The following is a 19,321-nucleotide window of genomic DNA, read 5'->3' as shown; positions in this document are numbered from 1 at the left end:
GTGAGCGTACGTGGACATCGTTGCAGTGCTGCCGAGCCCATTAAGCGCGTTCGGCGTTGGTGCTGTCCTTAAGTAGTGTGGACGCTGCGGTGACGTAGACATGCTGGCTATCATCGTTGGGGGGAGGTTGGGTGGGTAGAGTGGCACATGCGCTGTACTCAGACAGGAACCAAAGCTGGCGTTTGGGCAGTATTCCAAGGTAGGCCTACTTGAGGGAGGGCGTAGATGGCACTGGGTCGATCCTAGTGATCCAGCCGACTAGGGTCCGGCCGGGATGCACAACCAGGCGTTGTTGCTCCACGGATGATATGGCGATGGTACCGGCAGGAGGGTGTTGCCGATGGCCCAGCTCGCGTCAGCACAAGCACCAGCCGGCGGACTGAAAGGCACGAGCGCCAGCACCTGCACGACAAAAAGGCGACGCAGGTGAGCGTACGTGGACATCGTTGCAGTGCTGCCGAGCCCATTCGGCACCTACATCGCCGAAACAATAACAAAAAACACCTTTACAGACAGGCTGACTGCTGGAAACACTACAAAGGGTGGAAATGCTACAAAGCATGCGATAAGGATTATCAGTTGATGTCTAAAAAATGGTGTCATTGCATGGCATCAATTTTTTGGGAAGGAAGCATTCGAGTATTTTTTTATTTATTTACACACACTGCTGTCTCTTCTTTTAGAGGCGTAACAGGGGTGGGCTACACAGCTTTTGATTACAACAATGTCAATAACATAGTTAGGCAGTTCTTTTTGAAATTGATTATTTAGCAATGCACGCAGATCACCGTCCAAGTTATTCTATAATTTAACATTCTGTGGACCTTGATATGCCGGCCTGTTGACATTGCAGATCTGCAAGCTTGAGCAATTTTTGGAAGCCACCCAAGACAAACACATTAGGTAAAAAACTGTGAAGCGTAGTAGTGATGTCATTGTTAAAGAGTGCGGGAAGACAGGACACATGAAAGGAAGACATGCAACACAACCACTGAAGCAAATGGATCATTACCAACTCGCCCAAACAGAAGCTTTAATTTAGAGGTGATATGTTCACTTTTTCAAGAACTGGTGAGCGGTTTGAGCAGCTTTACATCGTACCAGTCTTTTTAGTTTTCATTTACCCACTGCACTGTTTTTTCACATTCACACTGCTCCGATATAATAACTACCAGCCCTTCTGACATGTATGATCCTGACAAAAGTCAACGAAATTTGGGTGCGCAGAAAAACCCATATACATGCGCCATAACCCATAGCAACATTTCCAAGGCAATCATGAGGGAACATGCACGCTCCATTCACTGGCATAATGCCAGGGAATTGGTACACAAGGCACCAGCACACCAATGAAGTTTTTCCTACACAGCCACATTCTGCAAACCTTTGAGGCTGACAAAACAGAAGATAGCAGTGCAGCACAAGATCAAGACTGTGACTAAAGATTTCTGGATGATAGGATTTAACAAAAGTGGCCATGGAATACTCTGTGTCAAACAAGCACATAGTTAACATACAACAGAGGAGAACCGTACACTGGTGAGTTGTTGGTATACCATGGCAACAGCAGCACCACAAGACAATGGCACAGGATCAGCACAGCCCCCTAGTTCTTCTGTCAATATCTTTTGGTGCTTCTACCGCAGATTGAATATTCTATAATCAGTACTTCTCATGATAACTTGGTATCTTGCAAATACTTTAAAAAATCTATATTTAGAATGAACTTAAACACTTGTACCCATTCTTGTATTACTCATAACATGCTTCAAGTTTTTTTTTTTCTGGAAAGGGGGGGGGGGAGGCGAGATGCTGGCAGATAACTTCAAACATGTTTGCTACGTCCTTTTGCATACATTCCTCCCAGATATTTTTGGGGACACTGTTATCTGTTCTTATAAGCAAACACAGGTTTTTTTGTAATGCTCCTTTTCTTATTCTCAATTTTACAACCCTGCTGGGGGCACGTTGTTTGACCCCTCGTTGACCTTACGAAAAAGAAAAAAAAGATGTCTCGGGGAAACTACCCGTGGAATCTCCCACGCATGCTCCCCTATGTCGGACCGTGAGACGCGACCAACGATGGACAAGATGACGAAAGGAAGTGGGCAGAAGCGCATTCCCAAGGACGAAGTAGCAACGGACCTCCGTATCCTCCTTGCCCATTCCTACAGGGCTCAGCGTGCTATGTGCGGCGACTCTTCCGATCTGTGAATCGTGTGGTGAAAGCGGCGGAGCCTCAGTGTATTTAACGAGTGTCCTGAGTACGAACGATTGCTCTGGGCCCTGACGACAAGGCTCACCCAGTTGCTCGACGCTATGAACTTTTAATTCTTGACTGTTTGCTCTTTGTTTCCTTCTAAATTATGTAATCAAGTTTCTTGAAAAGTGCCAGTAAACCCGTTTGTTTTTCGTTTTCCCAAGCTTGAAGTTCCATATTTCTTCAACCCGAAGGCTCGGACCCGCTACCCAACGGAGCCTGGGTTCGAGTGAACCCCTGTGCCACGACACTATGAATGATTTACTTTTCACTGTTCAGACATTTTTTAAAAGTTGAACATAGTCTCAGCAGATACTTTCTTGTTACATAGTACTCAGTACCATAAGTAACTGTTTTCATGAAAAGTATTTTCAACAAATCTGTTTTGCACTCATGTGCCCAAACATTGACCTACAGCAGATAGATCTGAGAAAAACGCACCAAGACTTAACTGCCACTCAATGTTATTTCACAATATCAGCATACGGTGATGCCAAGTTCAGCAATACATAGTACCACAACTTGTTTGGCAGACTTCGCTACAAATGTATTATGCTGTCTTGCCATGCTGTTGCCAAATACAAGACATGTTAACCTGTTGTCATTATGAGCAGGCAGTGGTGGTGAACAACACTTACAGTAAGAAAAAAAAGAGAGAGAAGAGGCTATCAAATACAGATGCTTTGCTGAAGCATGTTGATGACCTCTGTTAACACTAGTTATGTCAAACTAAACTGGTAGCCGCGTTCACACTCATTTGAGGTGCTGAATCGAGCTGGACTGGTCAGAAATGTGCTTATGGAGTGTCTTTATACGGTTATGAAGGCATCAACTGTACAGCAATTGTAAACGTTGTCACTGTCATTTCGGCTCAGGAGGGCTAATATTTTAGTGTGAAAGTACTACTTCATGAGGTCTAACTGGCTTACAGAGTTAGTGTGAAGCTTGACCTTGAGGATGACCTTGGCAAACATAATAAAATAAATATTGCCGGGACTGGGATTCGAACCCGCGAAGGCGCGAGCAGATCAATTTCGCTGGCCTGTGCACGAGAGCACCATGCTGCTGCCGCAGACGACCCCGGTTCGCGTTAAACTGCAACACACGCTCGTGCTGTGCATTGCATGTCGTCGTCTTCCATCAACAACTACTCTAGAACTAGTCTCGTCGCCAGAACTGCCGACGACCTAGCAAAGCAAAACCATGAGACAACCAGGCTAAACACGTGCTTTCACACATATACTCGGTTTAACTACGTTAAAACCCTACCATTCTCCCCCTCCCTTGTGCGGTACCCGTTTACTATACAGGGTCACAGTGGCTGAGCTCGCACACTGCGCTCAGTATTTCAAAGAAAATTAACTGTGTGAACTCGCTTAATTGAACAGGTCAGGCCTGAAGTGATCAATTTCGAATCGCGTCACACGGAGGTACTATCGGCAGGCAAAATTTACGAGGTGGGAGTGTACGGGGAAGAAGAAGAAGATTGGTTTTTGGAGAAAAGAAATGGCGCAGTATCTGTCTCGCATCTTGTCGGACAACTGAACCGTGCCGTAAGGGAAGGGGTAAAGGAGGGACTGAGAGAAGAAAGATGTGCCGTAGTGTACGGCTCCGGAATAATTTCGACCACCAAGGGATGTTTAACGTGTACTCACATCGCACAGCACACGGGCGCCTTTGCGTTTGGCTTCCTTCGATAACGCGGCCGCCGCAGTCGGGTTCGAACCCGGGAACTCCGGCACAGTAGCCAAGCGCCACGTAAGCCAATCGCTCGAAGTGTCTGAACGAGGGGACTTGCATTCGCCACACGCTGGTAGCATTTTTAAAGCACTAGGTCGCGAGGAAGCCCCACAATAACTTTTCTTCCCCGAGAACACGCACCCCAATAACTTTTGCTGCTGGTGGTACATACATTTACGCGGTATGAACTCGACCCTGTCCGGTAGGATTACGCAGCAGTAAAAGCCTCCGAAAAGAAAAGTGACCATATGGTACCTCAACTGCTGTTTTCCCAAAAATTAGTACAGTACTGACGAAGGCCGTGTAGGTAGCCGCGCAGCACGGAGAGCTCACCTGAACTTGCTCCAACGTGTCATACTTGAACACTGCAGCATAACTTTTTGCTTGCGCTTAAAAATGCACTTAGTGTTACAACAAACGCAAGAACAGCCCCAATCCAGCCACAGATACAAACGACCCGCGGCACGAAGGATGATGCTGATGTCGATGGGCAGGCCGTCCCAGGCAGATGGCGCTACAACGCTACCTACGAAATGAACTTTTTCTGCAACTGATACAAAATGCGCTGGAAACATGGCTCAGAATTATTAAGAAATGACACCACAATAGCACCATAAAAACAATGAAAGCTGACAGCAAAAATAACGAAAGTACAGATTTTAGACAAAACTGCAAACCGTAAAATCAAAACCGAAACTCTGCAAAGAATGCACTCGGAAGGCAACTTCAACTTTTTTTTTTGTGATCGAAGCGCGTTGACCTACAGCTGCACCAACTTGAGTCTCAATTTTGATGCGTGAAAATGTTATTCCTAAAACCGGCATCATTTTTTTTCCTGTCCGAGTCGCGACAGCGCCTGCATCACGGCAGCGGCAGATCTGCCAGGCAAAAGTATTTCAAGCAGAAATTTACAAGCTACATATGTACACCGTAGGTCTAGATACTCTTTCTTGAATCAAATGCTCTCTCGTAACCGAAACAAGATTGGTTTCGGTTCCATAGCGTGTACTGCCATCAGACAGTACACGGGCCTCTAGCATTAACGCCTCCATCGAAATGAGAGCCGCCGCGGGATCGAACCCGCGTCTTTCGGGTCAGGAGCCGAGCACAATAACCACAGCAGCGGCTGAACGGAGGTGCTAGCATTCATGGCGGTACATGGAAGATATGGCGAAGCTATTATAATTGTGCAGTCTCAACCCCTTTTCTCGATGCGTCATATCTCGTTTCACAATTGGACGGGCAAAGATTGCAGGCTGAGATAAGCCGCGTTTACAAGAATACAGCAGTGCCGCACCGCATATTTCGCGGACGCGACACGCCACTATTCACATATGTACTATCGGGCACAAAAGTTTGCGGGACGAGAGTTCTTGGGAAAACGTTTATTGCAGCTCCACTTCGCTAGTAAGTCGCCAGACAGTGTATGAAGTATACTAAAGAGTGCTTGGCTAAGGTGGCCTAGCTTGGCCATTGTCTGGGCCCTTGGCAAGTTTCGACTTTATCATAATGGTTGTCCTTTTGACGTGGTCACCAACCACCATGCCCTATGTTGGCTTTCTTCGCTAAAAGATCCCTCCGGTTGCCTGCCATGGCTCGATGGGCTCTCCATCTACAAGAATATAGCATACGTGCCGTATATCGCTCGGGCTGCAAGCACCATGATGCTGATGCCTTGTCCCGCTCCCCACTACTGGCCGAGCTTGCCAGCCTCTCTGCCCTCGAATCCGCTGTGCCTTCGCTCAACACATGCGACTTGACTTCTGAGCAGCGTAAAAATCACTGGATTGCCTCTCTTCTTGACTTTCTCTCTGCCCCATCTACGGCACCTGCATACCGCACGTGTAAAATTTGTTAATTGTAGGGTTTAACATCCAAAAACAACCCGCCGGCTACAAGGGTCGCCTTAGTGGAGGGCTCCGGATTAATTTCAAGCACGTAAAGAAGACTGAAGAGACATACACTTAATGCAATGTGACCATGCTGCCTCCAGAACTTTTGCATAGGCTGTCAGAAGCAAAAGGCGAAGGGCTATCCCGAACTATTTCCTGCGTAGTTAGTGTCTCATGGTGTCAGAAGCTTCAAACCATTTAGGTAAAGAGAACTAATTGATCAACAACTCAGAGAGAGACTAACACCATTCTTGCTTCAGGTTGTTGACAAATTCGACCTCACCATGACATCTGCTAGGCATCCTGGTTAGCTTAAATGTAGAGTGACTGCCCAAGCAAGCAGTGGTCCCTGGTTTTATCCCAAGACTAAGACGAATTTTCCTCCAGCTGCAAAGCTTCTGAGAAAGCTGTCTAGCTTTGCTCTGCAACCCTATAACTGCGATCAAGTTGAAACTCACGAGTAATTGCTGCCTAATTGAAATGCACTTCGCCTCTAGTGTTTCCCTTAAACACTTTGGACTACATTGTGAATGTGCATTCTAAGAGCATCTTCCATTCCCCAATATTATCCTTGCCCTAAAACAGTTAGCAATCTGAAACTCAAAACAAAACAAGAGGCTCCATGCTGACACTGTCAACAGGAATTTTCTATTCAGTCTTTAAGAATATATGCATGCTATTGTAACGATATTTTTGATACAGCACTGTGTACACAGACTTAGGACACAAATAAATCGCACTCTCACTTTACAGTTCCATTCAGTGCCTCTCACGATGAACCTTCATGTCTACTCTTTGGTTATAAAAGCGTTTTTGCTGCAGTGCTGCCTGCATTACCTACCCCTTTCCAGTTTCCTATTCTTCTTTTGCCAAGGCTGTGGAGTCTGATAGCACCTGTTTCAGTTAATAGGTATATTTAGCAGGCTAGTAGCTGCAGTCCACAGAGTGTTTGAAGTTACTTTCCTTACAATGGAATAAAATATAGCAGGAAGCTTTTAGATAACTGGATTCTTATGCTGCAAACCTGTTGGACCTAACATGTGCTTTCTGGCAGTTTCTCAGTGTCATCTTTCTGCATTTTTGAAGTACACTGAAACTTAGGATTAGAGACAATGTTAGATAATGCTTTGTGCAACATGCACGGAAGCAACTTCACATTTTTTTGCCGTGGCTGCAATACTAACAGGATGACTTAGAGCTTGAACTAACACATGCAGGCTTTTGAGTTTAGGTCCCCTGTTGGGCTCTCTAGAAAGTATATGCTTGCTGTATGAAGTCGAGGGTTGGACGGAAACCTGTCTGGTCGGGGCTGTACGTGGAGAAGGCAGAACATCGGGCAAAATAAAATGAACTCCTAAATGATGTTTCAGCTCCCACACGGGAGCCTTGTTCACAAACAGGTGCAGATGTGTAAGGCTGGCTATTTAAGCTTGAAAATGTGCCCTAGGCAGCAGGCGTATGCACTAGAAAGTGCCCCGTCAGTGCGATTAAGAGTGTGTTCGGTTGTCTGAATGATTAAGGAGTCTAGGCATAGACGGCTCTAGAGGTTCTTTTCTGTTTTTAAAATGCGTGCATTGCTTCAATCTACATCATGCTGCTGGCTTTCAGAATGTTCGGCGAGTGCATTTGACGACGCTTTCTTGTTTGCAACATCATGCTGGTGTTGTTTCAACCTTTTAACAAAGTTTCCACTTTCCCCCACATACACATGGTTACAGTCTCTGCACGGTATAGTGTACACTATGCCCGGAAATTTTTCTTTCGGCAGGCAGTATTTTACGTTGACGAGGGCTTGCCGCAACTTTTTTGCCGGCACGTGTGACACCTCAGAGTCATAAGATCGCAAGATGCGTGCCAAGGCTTCGTTGATCCCGGGCATGTATGGCACAGGTGCACATTTTTTGGCGGGTGGGCTACTGTCAGATCGTGGGGGTTGCAGCAGTTTGCGTTCCACAGCGTTGACGAAAGGCAACGGGTAGCCACATTCGGAGAAGTCCTTGCGAACACTTCGATGGTCGGCTTTCACATCCTCTGGCTCTGTGCAGATCCGGTATGCTCGATGAAAAAGCGAGGCAACCACTGATCTTTTGTGAGAGGCTGGGTGAAGGGAGTGAAAGTGAAGATAGCAGCCAGTATGAGTGCTCTCCCTGTACACTTTAATGAGAGCATGGATTGGCTTCGTTTCACTAAGACATCCAAAAACGGAAGCTGTCCATCCTCTTCTTTTTCGACTGTGAACTGGACGACTCTTTCGATGCTGTTCAGATTTGCTGCAAAATAAAGTAAAACATCCTTGTTGATAATAGCAAAGCAATCATCAATGTACCGCACAAAAATATTTGGCTGTGGGCTGAATGAATCTAGTGTGCGGCTTTCCAGCTATTCCATTGTTAGGTTTGCAGCGGTTACAGAAACTGAAGCACCCATGGCTGCGCCGTGAACCTGTTTGTAAAACACCTGGTCGAAAGTAAAATATGTGTTACTCAGGCAGAAACGCAGGAGTCGCCTGAGATCTGGCACATCGATTGGCGACCTGCCAGGCGAAGTAGCATCAGATTCCAGGGCCGCCGCGCAAACCTCGACTGCTAAGTCAGTTGGAACACTCGTGAAGAGCGACTTGACATCAAAAGAGACCATCATGTCACAGTCCTCAAGATGCACGTTTCGAACTTTTTATATAAAGTCAGCAGAATGAGGCACATTGGTGGGGGTTCTTCCAATGAGCAGAGCCAGTATGCGGTGCAGGAAGCCGGAGAGCTTGTAGAGGGGTGAATGGGTAAAATCTGCGATAGGCCTCATTGGAACATCGGTTTTGTGTACCTTAGGAAGGCCATAGTACGCCGGTGCTGAGTCATTGTGACATAGTAGAGCTAAGTAGAGAGACTTATGTTGGGGTGGCAGCACGCGAAAGACGTCCGACAGAAGCTTTTGCAACTGTGTCTGTATCTTTGGCATTGGATCCTCCTTGAGACACGTAAGTGCTCCGGTCATTCAGCAGGGCCAGCACTTTGGCACAGTAGTAGACCTTGTCGAGAACAGTGGCATTTCCTTTGTCAGCTGGTAGAATGACCAAACCGGCATTAGCGTGGAGTTGCTTGATGGCATTGCACTGAACTGAAGAGTGTCGAGGAGGCCTGAAGCGTTTGCAGCCTCGAAACGCCGAGTGCACGAGTACGTGCTTCTTCGTGGCGGGAAGGTTCCACCTTGCTGATTGCGTTCTCCACCGTGCATACAATATTTTCTGCGGTCTGGGGCCAGTGCCACATTGAAGTTTAGGCCCAGGTTGAGTGCAGACATTTGAGCAGGATCAGGCTTATAAGCGGACAGGTTGTGGACTGTTGACAAAGTGACGTTGGTGCGTGCAGGCCTATCCTGATGTGTGAGCCTGTTGAGTTTGTTTTCGTGGGACTGTTCTGCTCTGGCAGCAGATAATTTGGCCTGAAAATTGGCATGTAGCTGCACGCTTGGGAATACTGCCGAGTACTGGTGCTCTAGCCGGCACCGTGCAAAGAAAGCTTTGGTTTCTAGTTTCCTAATCGTTTGTTTGCAATCCAAAATTCTTGCCTGTAGTAGAAGTCGTTCAGCCTTGGCGACAATGCTGTAGCCGAAATTTGTTGCAACGGGCCTGTTGAGGCGGAGGGGCCGAGGAATGAGGCCAAGTGTCTTGCATGTCATGTTGAAGATCAAGTGCCCTTTGAATGATGCCACTCGAGTAGTCACGGAAGTAAATCGACAGATTTCGGTGATTGCTCTTTGGCCATACGACCGGCGTAAGTTGATGAAGTCGAGGGTTAGACAGAAACCCGTCTGGTTCGGGGTATACATGAAGGCAGAACACCGACCAAAATAAAATGAACTCTTAAATGACGTTTCGGCTCCCACACGGGAGCCTTGTTCACAAACAGGTACAGACGTGAAAGGCTGGCTATTTAAGCTTAAAAATGTGCCCTAGGCAGCGGGCGTATGCACTAGGAAGTGCCCCGTCAGTGCGATTAAGAGTGTGTTTGGTTGTCTGAATCCTTAAGGATTGTAGATATAGACGGCTCTGGAGATTCTTTTCTGTTTTCAAAATGCACGCGTTGCTCAATCTATATGATGCTGCTTGCTTTAAGAATTTTTGGCGAGTGCATTTGACGAAGCTTTCTTGTTTGCAACATCATGCTGGTGTTGTTTCAACCCTTCAACTAAGTTTCCACTTTCACCCACATGCACATGGTTTTACAGTCTGCACGATATACTGTACACTACGCCCGATTTTTTTTTTGGTGCAGACAACAGCTCTATACGTGGCTTGAAAAGTGATGATATTCTAGAGTTTCGTTTTTATTCATTATTCTCAGCAATCACTGTCTGCATCTCTCTACTAACATTCATCACATCATCTAGTACAGAAGCATCATTCCATAAAAGGTTTAAAAAAGTGTGTACTTTTTAATTACCTTCATTTGCCATGCCAATGAACCCTGTATTTATTGTGTATGGCTTTTATTGCTTGAGTGCTTTTGTATAGTATTGTGTTCTCTTTTTGCCATGTTCCTTAATGAGTTTGTAAAATTGAGCATGCTTAATCAAATTTTTTGTTGTGATTGTTAATTCCTGCTGCACCTGTTTTCCGATATGTAGTTGCTATCTACCATATGTTTAATATGCGTCATATATACAATTAACAACAGAAGGTCCCCCGACAGTTTCTACTTGGGGCCTCCTCCTCTACTAATTTATTTACCTCATAACTGCACTAGTTTTTGAATAAACAATAATGTATGTCAAACAAAACTTTGCAGAGGTTATTTGTCATCTGTATGCCGTCTTGCTCACATACTGTTAGCTTCACACCACCTGCAAAGCTAGACCGCATGCTGGAGGTCAGATTTTGAGTTAACGGGATTGGTATATTATTCCAAGATGTTAATTAGGCCAAGGTATTTGGTCCTTATGACATTCCTCCAGTGTAATTCACAAATTGTGTATGATTCACCTACTTTGCTAAAAGCTTTGCAAACTGTTCACATCACCTTTACAAGAAAGTGTTGTAATCACTTCGATAGGTACAGAGTTAATCATATTACTTTAAGAACAAGCAAGAAATTTATGTATAGCAGTGCTTTTTATCTCAGGCCTTGGATTAAGCATGTGAATTACATTTGGAACGAGGCAGCCATCAGTTCCGGGTTTATTACAGTAGAGATTCGGTCATTTGCAAAGTGATTTCAGAATACAGCTGATAGTCAACTCTGACCAATACTTGAGTATGGATGTGTTTGTTGGGGCTTGCATACATGGCCACTTATAAGTAAATTGAAAAAATTCACAACAGTGTTGCTTGATTTCCACCGGGATATTAAAGACTAACTCAGAATGACAGAGCAAACGCAAACTGTAATAGAAACAGCAGCAGAACGACCATGGGAAAAATCTTGGATAAAAATCTTTCTACAATATTTACTTGCTAAAACTGCTGTAAACTGTGAGAAATATACTCAACCAACAACTTAATTACATATTGAAGCATTTAAAGGTAAAAGAGCTTTCCTTAAAGGATGATGTTTTCCATTCTTCTGTTTTTTACCTATCCTAGAGTAGAACAGCGTAGTGTCAAGTACTGTTCATACATTATCCAATGGTGCTTTCTTCCATGGTTTCAATGAGTAGACTATTTTCTTTTTCAACATTTTTAACTCCTTGCTGTAATGTCCTATGGGGTGGTGCAAGTAACTCTTAAAAAAAAATGTTGATGTTCAGAGAAGTAGCCACCTTTTTTTTTATTCTGAGGACACTAGACAAACTCCAAGCCATCAAAGGGGGGCTCACTACACAACATCAAAAGAGTCATTATGCATTGGAGAAAAGGAGCAAGCACATAAACCAAGCATGGAAAGCAGGTCTCTAAGTGAGAGAAGCATGTACTTTCAGAAGCACTATCACCTATGTTTAAGACCTACCAGATCACAGATTGCAGAAGATATGTGGATGCCACATCGAGCTCAGATTAGACACATAGCAGTGGACGCAATATTAATAATGACTACTGTTTAAACTCTGAACAGTTTAGTTAGGGGAGGTTGTGCTTAGTGGGATTTTTCCATTCCTGTGTCCAATGTTAAGATAAGACAGCAAGTATATGCCATCATGAAACTGTTTGCAACAGCGTCTAAAGGAAATGATCTTACAGCCCAATGCAATGTTCTAGGTTACCTGACAGTTCGTCACTTCAGCTACTTTATTTCAGTTTCGCCAAATCAATCATGCGACAACGTCACCCGTAACCGCGCGCAGCTTTCAGGAGAGGTGTGAGATGGATACGAACGTTTGACGATTCAACAATTTGAAAAAAATGTGCCACAACCCATGACGAAAAATGGGCAAAATGAGTATGGACTGTCGTGACAATTTTTGCAGTAAACCACGAAAATATACGCTGAAAACCTACATCATACAAAAACCACTCCGGCAGGGACATTACAGCAGCCCTGCTAAGAGAAAAGACTCAACAAAGCGACGGTTACGCAGAAAAATCACCGACAATGAAACAAAAGTGCCAGCAGGAATGTTGGCTTGCTTATTGTGAAAGGCCAGGAATTTTACAGACTGCCCATGACACTCACCTATTCTCACAAATGCAGGCCAGGTTAGCGTTACTACAATACAACTTGGGCCTGCCAGATGCGGGGCGTCTTCAGCGCATGTTTCCAACAGCAGGCAACAGCTGCACAACATTGCATTTGTCGGGAACGGCCGTGGGCGACACTGAACTTGGCTGTAGCGTCTGTTTTGGCAACATTGCACTTGTCGGGAACGGGTATGGGCAACATTGGGCTCGTCTGCAGCGAACAAGGGCAGGCGACCTTTATGTGAATCGGTTTACTACTGTTAGTGCACGGTGCCTTCGTGTGTGCTGAAGTCCGTTAGCGACTAATTGGAACTGCCGATCCGCTCCTAAAGGAGTAGGGGTGCGGATGTGCGTGCGACAATTCGTGTGTGAGCGCTGCGACGCGATGAGTTAGGAGTAAGATTGTCAGAAGTGAGTGAACGACACCCCCTTTTTCCCGCCACCACCCTTTTTGCCATAAGGCGTCGTGGCCAGACGAAGGAGACCACTGAGGAAGACTCTGCGATCAAGGAGTAGGTCCAGTGTACGACATGCAAATCGTGGCTCGTTTTGGAGGACAAGCCCTACGACACCGTACACGAAGCTCGGGAAGACCATGCTTTCAAGTGCCACCAATGCATAAGGATGAACGCTTTGCGGGATGAGCTCACTACCTACGCGGCTAAAGAGAAGGAAAACTGGAAGCTGGAGATCGCCAACATCAAGGTGCTGTTGGACGCCGAACTCACCGCGATTGAGGTGGAAAGAAACGGCCTAAAGGCGGAGCTTGAGGCGGAGAGAAGAAAAAGGACTGCTGTGGAAGAACAAGTAGTTGAACTAAGGCAGACACTGAGCGAGCTGTGTTCGGGGACAACTCGTGTGCGGCAGCCAGCCGCTGTCGAACCAATGGCCGGGGAGTCGGTGGGCACCCTAAAGGAGCAAATGCCAGGACAGCCTGCACCAGAGCCATGCAGAAGTGGAAACGAGAACACAAGTGGAAGTGAAGAGGAGGAGGCCAGGAGCTTAGCTGATACTACCCAACCTGTCACAGGAGGAAGTACCCAAACAACAGCAAAGTATATCCAGCAGCCGCGCCACCAAACACCTAAAGTACGAGGCTCAGAGTATAGACACCAAAAAAAAGGGGAGAAACATGGGAGCCCACATGGACAGGAAAGGAAAGACCAAAGTGTTTTCCTATACGGGGATCACAACGCCTACCGTATGAAGCCCGCTATACTACAGGCTTCAAAGTGGCACAAGAGAGTACACATCAGGACAGAGGCAGACGCAACCCTCCAAGAGGCCTGTGAGGCCCTCAATGATGCAACGGATGTCTGGCAGGCGCAGGAGGCCCTGGTGGTACTACATGCTGGGATAAATGATGCAAGAAAGGAGGATTGGCCAGCGGAGGATGCCTTTCAGAAAGTGAAAGGCCACCTGGATACGTGGTTGCAGCGGGCTCCACAGCACCGCTTCATAGTATACGGTCTCCCCCAGACGGCGACCACCCCTACTGGGCTTTCAGTGTGGAATGAAGGAATGAAAAACGCATTCAAGGACCTTGGATCTAGATGGTGTGACGGATAGAATGGGCAGACTGCTCCTGGACTGGTCCCAAAGACAAGACTTATAGTGGTTGTAAATACCACAGACAAGTGTAGGGGGAAGACAACTTGGACTATGCACAAGAAGACCAGCAGCATAGACTATTGCTTAATAGCACATGCCTTTCTACCTCAGCTTCAAGAGATGGTGATAGATGAAGAAGGCTCCCAAAGCATTGGAAGCGAGCACAACAGATTTGTGCTGTCATTTGGAAGGGAGGGTCATACACATGTTGACAGGGCACACCCAGAACATCGAAATGATTTGACGACAGAAATTGACGACATTGTGGCATGCTGGAGAGCGAGGCAGAGGGTGTAGATGTGCAATCATATGAAGACTTTGAACTCGGGGTAAAAAAGGCAATAACTGCAGTAAAAGCTAGCCGGCCAATCCAGAAGTACTCCAGAAGACATAGACCTAAAGCATGGTGGGACAAAGAGGTGTCCAATGCCCTAAAGCAACGTAAAGTCGCTTGTAGAGAGCTTCGACATGCTACACTGCAGGGCACACCTGAAATAATAAATAGGCTGTGGGAGGCATACATTGAAGAGAAAAAGCATATGGCCGCTTTGGTACAACAGAAGATGCTGGCAGTTAACAGAAAGCTCCTCCATGAAATCAAATCAGCTGGCAGAGATGGCCCAGCGAAATTCTGGCGATATATCCAGACACTTCAGCCTGTGGCTAAAGCTGACACAGTGACCCTGCGAGAACCAACCACAGGGGAGGAGTACGTGGAAGCAGCCTGCCTGGGCTACATTGAAACACATATGGCCCACCAGTTCCAATCCCTGATAGGCCAGGATAGTGCAGCACTACCACCCGCAAGACCACCTGCCGGATCGGGATGTGACACAGTCACAGAGGGGGAGCTGAAGCGAGCACTGCGACACATGGCGGGAAGCTCGGCAGCAGGGCTGGATGGCATACCACCGTTACTAATAAAAAAGATGGAAAAAAGAACACGGGAACAGCTCAGGGACGCCTTGAACGATGTAATGACCACAGGCACTGCTCCACCAGGGTGGCGGTGCTCAAGGATACGGCTGGTACTAAAGAGAGGAGGAGACAAGGCCCTCTTGAAAAGCTATAGACCCACTGCGGTAACATCTGCTTTGTATCGCTTGTTTTGCCACATTCTGCGAGCTCGCATACAGAGATGGGCGGAAGGTGCTCAAATTCTGGGCGAACTGCAAAATGGCTTTCGACCCAATTGCCGACTGGAAGACAACCTTTTCGTTGTGACATCTTCAATTGAGATCGCCACCAAAGAGAAGCGAGAGCTGGTACTGGGCTTTCTGGATATAGCCCAGGCATACGACTCAGTGGAGCACAATCAACTGTGGGAGGTCCTGGAGGCACAGGCTATCCCAGAACCGCTACTACACTTGGTGAAGGCTTTATACACTGAAACCCAGGCTGTGATTCACTGGGGGGCCTCAATCACCAGGCCAATCAGCGTGTCTAGGGGATTGCGTCAGGACTGCCCTATGTCGCCGATCCTGTTCATGTTGTTTATCTTGGAAATGGAGCAGCGCCTTTTGGAGAGCGGAGTTGGGTTCAGCCTCACCTACATGGAGGATGGCGCCACTCGTACTCACAGGCTACCAGCCCTCCTGTACGCAGACGATATAGTACTGCTTGCGGACAACACGGGAGATCTCCAGAGCCTCCTAGACATATGCTCATCTGAGGGCGATGGCCTCGGGCTCCGTTTCAACGCCACAAAGTCTGCAGCAGTCAGGTTTTCGCCGGAGGCGTCCGAGGACAGTGGACAAGAGACCCTACCCCTGCATCTTCAGAACAACAGTGTCCTTTGGTTGCCGTCCTACAGATACCTGGGAACAGAAATCTCGGCGGGCCGCAACTATGTACAGGATTTCGAGAAGCAACTCCGGACGAAGGCCTTCAGACGACGGGCTTTCCTGAGCTCACGCGCCTTATGGGCTTTCAAAAGTTTTGAAGTCACCCGATCGTTATGGAAGGCGGTGGCGGTGCCAGGCCTTACCTTCGGCAACGCAGTCATCTGTTTATCCTCCGTGACTCGCCAAGGTTTGGAGACGCGGCAGAGAGGTGGAACGAATGGTCATGGGAGTTCACGGCAGTGTGCCGAACGAGGCGGTACAAGGTGATCTGGGGTGGTCCTCCTTTGAGGCACGGGAAGCCGTAGCCAAACTGAGCTACGAGCGCCGTCTTAGCGAAATGCAGGACGGTCGCTGGGCGCGGGAAGTGTTCAAGTATGTCCACCTGAGGTGTGTCAACACCAAGTGGGCCCGTCGCACCAAGAGTCTGGCGGATAAATACATAGTGGTACCCCCCCCCCCCCCCTTATTTCAAGTTTACAACCCAACGGACGGCAATAGATCCGAGAACAAGTGCGATGCGAGGAGCAGCGTCGTTGGCAGCAGACAGCCCGCGAGAAGCCAGCCCTGGCCGTTTACCAACAAGGGAAATCGAAGGTTGAAAAAGAGCCCCTATATGACAACACTAGGGGCAGTGGACTGTTGTGCGAAGCTAGGAGCGGTGTGCTACGCACCCGATGTCTTCGAGCAAAGTACACGGAGGGTATGAGCACGGCGTGTGAACTCTGCGGAGGCGCTGATAAAACCATCGAGCACATCGTGTTGGAATGTGCAGGCCTACACCCGTCGGTTTCGGATGCACAGGACAATTCCTCAGTAGGTCCCATGCCACCTGACGCGATCAGCGGATCAAACTAAAGTCCCTTCATGAGCTTTTCTAAAAAAAAATGCGTATCTAGGGGCTTTAGATCCAACAGCCTCGGGGCACTAGCGATGGCACTCGGTTTTCGCCGACCCGACGAGCCACCGCAATGGAAGCTGGTTGAGTGAACGAAGCGAACGTTTGGATCATTGGTGGCGCACACGACATGGTCACGCTCCTTGAAAGCTCAGGGGACCAAAACGTGCCATGAGCGTGTGTTAGGTGTTTTTATTCTTTAATTTTTATTTTTGTTACCTTCTTGGCTTGATCCGGTTTTTAGTGCCGTTGATCTCCCGATACAAAGGGATAGCCAGTATCATCATCATCATCATCGAACGGAAACGCGCGCTTCCCGGCTTTGCCTTTGTCCTCTGTGTTAGAAATAGTTCGAGACATGTTCGAAACGCTGGAGGCGCTGGACAGCTTCACGGTGCCGCGGGGCTCACAGTTCATACAGCTCCGAGCGCTTTTGGACGGGGTGTTCGGCAGTCTCCATTAATTTTTCCTTGTTTATGGCTTAGTCGTGTCGTGCCGCGGTCTCTCTCTTGCTGTGCGGGATCATAGCTGTGGCATAAGGCGTCTACGGAAAATCCACGATGGCTCCGGCGAAGTGTGTTGAGAACGCAGTGGTTGCGACGCATTCAATACCACGGCCGCGTGATGTGCCTTTTAAAGTTTGCGTCCCAGTTCGTGTGACTTACTACTATGGACCAGCCAAATTCTTCCTGCGTTACAATCCGCCTGGCTTGCCTGAATACCCCTACGAGAAGTTCTGCGTTGGCGACGGGAGACGCCACGTACACGAAGTCTTTGTTGGAATGTTGTGCCTGGTGTGCCAGGACGGCAGAATGGAAGAGGGTCTTCGCGCGCAGATAAGAAGCGTGCACAGAAATTCGAACGGCTTACAAGCACTGGCCAGAATCCTGTACGTAGACACCGGCTACGAGGATTTTGTCGAGCTGGACTGTCTGTACCCCATCGACGCGCGAGCGACAGCCGAACCGCGAGGGACAGCGGAATGCTGCCTGCGTAGGTTACGGCGAACATTGCGCAGCACGCGCTTGGACTGGAACATGTTGCCCGACGGCTGCGAATACGAAGCCATATTCCACAGCGTCTCAGACACGGGCGTCTATGAGGTTGATCTGTTCGTTGTATGCTCCACAACGAGAATGGAACTGGTTAGACCAAATGTTGGCGAGAATCTTGTCTATAATGACTATGCCCAGTTCCCGAGTTACCTTTATGACATCCCAGCTATGGACGGAAACCCGGCCCAAGCTACAAGCAGGCTTGCATCGCCCTCATGTGAAGAAGGCTCCACCAAGACGCCTGAAACATCACCATCGACTCTTTCAGACCGCGCTGACACTCCCAGCGAGGGGTCGGCATCTTGCTATGAATTAGCGGCGGCGGAAGAACCAACAGGATATTCCTGGGAGATTAAGGTCACATATATTTGCACACCTGATCACTGGTATGGACAGCTGACTTCCAGGTCGAAGGACCTTTTGGAAGTGTGCAGCATTATAAGCTCTTCATGTAGCGAGAGCGCATGCCCTGAACGTGAAGTTAAAAAAGGCTCATACTTGATCTGTCGTGATTTTCCACATGCGATGGGAGCCAGGGTAAGAGTTGAAGAGGTTCTGGACGGTGATAGATGTTTCATATTTTTAATAGACTATGGCAATAGGAAAGTAGTGAGTTCTTCATGCCTGTTCAGGCTAGACAGAAGGCTTCGTTCCATAAACCCTCTTGCACTGAGGTTCCATCTTACTGGTATTGCACCATGGTCAGAGTGGACAGAGGCAGCTGTCACGAGTTTTGAAACACTCACTCAGGGTGACACCAAGCTGACAGTGGATGTTTTGGGGACACAGAGCTGTGGTGACGAATTTGATGACAAAGTCCACCTGGTAAAATTGTTTAGCGAGACTCATGGCAATGTGGCTGAGTGCATGATCATAGATGGCTATGCAAGGATGCCAATTGAAAGAAAGGCGATACCCGGACAAGGTACAAATTTTGGAGACATGCAGTTTGATCCTATGCAGGATGACCGCAACGATGTGCTTAATAGCTACGGTGTGAACACCGATGACCCAGGTGTGGCAACCTCGAAGTTTACTGTCAAAGATGGTCACCGCATCTGCAAATTTTTCAGCGCACAGGGCACCTGTAAGAACGGACAATATTGCGTTTACAGCCATGTTGCTGAAGAAGCAAATTCAGCGCTACTGCACGTAAGTGAGCCAGTTCTGAGCCTTTCAAGTATAATGCAGCCACCTGTTTTGGAAAGCTGGGTGTTTGGACAGGTGTCTGCATGCAAGAGCCCAAGTTTCTTCTTCCTAGTATTCCCTTATGGGCAAAGTCCGATTGAGCAGCTGATTGTCGAAGACATGGCTTCCAGGTCGAAGCTGTCTTTGGAAGGCCTCATGGAAGACTTGCAACGTGAGTGCAGTCTCAGGAAATTCAGTGAACACAGATTGTTCACAAAGGCTGAAG

General features: G+C 47.5%; 1 protein-coding gene across 5 annotated transcripts in view; it reads right to left on the bottom strand.

The window, feature by feature from the left end:
• LOC144112919 (uncharacterized) overlaps positions 1 to 4,455 on the bottom strand; it is a 58,337-nt gene extending 53,882 nt beyond the window's left edge. For 2 of the 5 annotated variants that reach the window (XR_013310553.1, XR_013310552.1), the window contains exons 1-2: positions 4,256 to 4,455; positions 210 to 402 (exon numbers count right to left, since the gene is read on the bottom strand). Coding sequence is in view for 1 of the 5 variants with exons in the window: in XM_077645745.1 (XP_077501871.1) it covers positions 259 to 402; positions 3,916 to 4,080 (309 nt within the window). In the remaining 4 variants the exon portion in view is untranslated. Of the gene's footprint in view, positions 1 to 209; positions 403 to 3,915; positions 4,169 to 4,255 lie in introns of those variants that run through there. The other 3 variants (XR_013310551.1, XR_013310550.1, XM_077645745.1) reach the window with 2 other exon arrangements.
• Between the last annotated feature and the right edge of the window lie 14,866 nt (positions 4,456 to 19,321).

Source organism: Amblyomma americanum, chromosome 1 (genome assembly GCF_052857255.1).
Source record: "Amblyomma americanum isolate KBUSLIRL-KWMA chromosome 1, ASM5285725v1, whole genome shotgun sequence".
NCBI classification, from domain to species: Eukaryota; Metazoa; Arthropoda; class Arachnida; order Ixodida; family Ixodidae; genus Amblyomma; species Amblyomma americanum.
This window is presented reverse-complemented; position numbering and strand designations above follow the sequence as displayed.